The sequence below is a fragment of the Myotis lucifugus genome, unplaced genomic scaffold (genome assembly GCF_000147115.1).
Source record: "Myotis lucifugus unplaced genomic scaffold, Myoluc2.0 scaffold_1745, whole genome shotgun sequence".
Taxonomy (NCBI): Eukaryota; Metazoa; Chordata; class Mammalia; order Chiroptera; family Vespertilionidae; genus Myotis; species Myotis lucifugus.
Window position 1 is genome coordinate 15,782 of NW_005872793.1, and position 2,147 is coordinate 17,928.

The 2,147-nt window shown below is 67.3% G+C and overlaps 1 protein-coding gene across 1 annotated transcript in view; it reads left to right on the forward strand.

The window, feature by feature from the left end:
- CDPF1 (cysteine rich DPF motif domain containing 1) overlaps positions 1-2,132 on the forward strand; it is a 4,436-nt gene extending 2,304 nt beyond the window's left edge. The window contains exons 2-3 of the mRNA XM_023748735.1: positions 171-391; positions 1,349-2,132. Of these exons, the coding sequence (XP_023604503.1) occupies positions 171-391; positions 1,349-1,495 (368 nt within the window). The 3' untranslated portion in view covers positions 1,496-2,132. The remainder of the gene's footprint in view (positions 1-170; positions 392-1,348) is intronic.
- The last annotated feature ends 15 nt before the right edge of the window (positions 2,133-2,147 follow it).

Consider the following 2,147-nt stretch of genomic DNA (forward strand, 5'->3'; position numbering starts at 1 on the left):
GCCAGCACCTACACAGGTGCGACGCACCTGTTTTCCCGCAGGGAAGCAGGCAGTTTGGGAATGGGCATCACATGCTTCGGTGAGGGGAGGGCTTAGAGGGCGTGGATGGAGGCCTCGGGGCCCGGCCCCATCCTGTGAGTCAGGTCAGGGCCCCTCTGTGGGCTGAGAAGGAGTGGTGGCCCCCGCTGCGGTGGTTTCAGAGCCCAGAACAGGGCCAGCCCCACCCCCACTGAGCTCCCAGCAGCAGCGGTTCCAGCGGCATCACTTCCTGTCCCACAGCCTCCTAGAGGAGAGCTATGTCATGAAGGACCCCTTCACCCCGGACAAGGACAGGTTCCTCATCCTGGGCTCCAGGTGCAGTGTCTGCGGCCGGCTGGTGTGTGTGGGCCCGGTGGGTAAGCCACACGACTGCCTCGCTTCCACCCTCACGCCCCCCGTCCCCCGCTCCCGGGCTGGGACCCCACACGCGTGACTGTGGGAGAGGTAGCACGTGAGCCTTTCCCAAGGGCGGTGTGAGCACCAGCTTTCCTCTCCACCAGGTGGCCCGGGGGGTTCTTAGAGGCCAGCTGGTCTACCTCATTTTGGGTGGTCCCTCCGCCATCGTAGGGCAGAAGACGCGCAGAGGGCACCCTGGGTCAGCCAGGGTCTCTGTGGGGTCCGAGGGGTCCAAGTAGATTCTGGGAGGTTCTGCACCACCCCAGTGGCCCCTCACAGGCCCCTCCCCACGGGTGCTGACCTTCTCTCTGGCTGTCCTTGGGGACCCGCAGAGCAAGGTTCCGTGCTCTCCCGAGCATTTGTGCGCCAGGCCCTGTGCTTGGAGCTGCCTTAACCCTGGGGCTTCCTTCAGCCCCCTCCCCCCAAACCCAGTCAGGCGAAGCAGGACTGCACCCATTTGACAGGTGAGGAAGCCGAGGTCCCAGAGGCTGCGGGCCCAGTGCCCAGCACGGCTGAGCCTAGTGTTTGAGAACCCACGGCAGCGTGGTGGGGTGGTGCAGCTGAGTGTGGCCCTGTAGTCCGAGTGATCCTGCCCGAGGGGGCCCTGAGCGTCCTGCCTGGGGCTGGTCACCTCCCAGTCCCTCAGAGGCACAAAGACCCCTGCGAGGAGGCCTCGCCATGTGTTGAAAGCCCCCGACACCCGTGCCTGCAGGGCTGCCCCTGGCGCGCACCCCCGCCCCATTTCTTTTTCTCTCAGGCGGCTGGCCAGGCCCCTGGGCCACGGTCTCCCTCTTGCTCTTCTGGCTCCGCTGCACCCTCCCCACCTCCTCTCAGCTGCCCGTGCGTCCTGGGGCCCGCCCAGCCCCTGCCCGCCTGCGCCTGTGCCCGTCCTCAGCCTGCCCTCCTCCTCCAGGAATGCAGTCTGTTCTACTCCAAGAGGTTCTGCCTCCCTTGTGTCCAGAAGAACCTCCAGGCCTTCCCCCAGGAGATCCGGCAGGACCTGGAGAAAAGGAAAGGCCCCGCGAAGAGGCCGGCTGGCCAGCCCAGCTCGCAGGCCTGAGCCCGCGTCGGAGGCCCGGGTCGGGTGCTGAGCTGGGAGCCACCGTGTGGCCTTGTTCTGGAGCCGCGCAGAGGAGGCGCCTGGGAACCCCGCCCCGACTCCAGAGCTCGCTCAGTGCTGGGCGCGGGCAGGAGCCAAGGGGCGCCCAGGCTCTCAAGGGGCTGGGTCCCCACCCTCTGCAGGTCCTCCCTGCTGTGTCCTGCTCCACGTGGCTGGGCTGGAGGGCCCTGCGTCCTTCCCACGAGGGGTCAGATCCAGGGGTTGTCTCCACGCGCCACGCTGCTCTGCTGGGCCCTGAACACAGCCGCGCGGGGCAAAGGCCGCTGCCGTGGACCTGGCCCCCACAGTGGGCGGGGGGAGCGTGTGCTCCCTCTGGCTCTGGTTCCAGCCCCAGGCCCCCAGCTCCCTTCCCTCACGCCCTTGCCTCGGAGCCTTCTGTTGCTTGCCTGCCCCTCTCCCCAGCGAACTCAGCCTTGGCCTGCGGAGGCCAACCCCACAGCCTCAGCATTGCGCATGGGGGCTCGCCTCCTGTCTGCTGGTTCCTGGCGGCAGGCGCTGCCCTGTCATCTTACAGTTGCTGCGCGGCCACCGTCCCCGCCCCGAGTGAGAAATGTGAATAAAGAGCCGTTTCCATCGATCCGTGTGCCGGTTC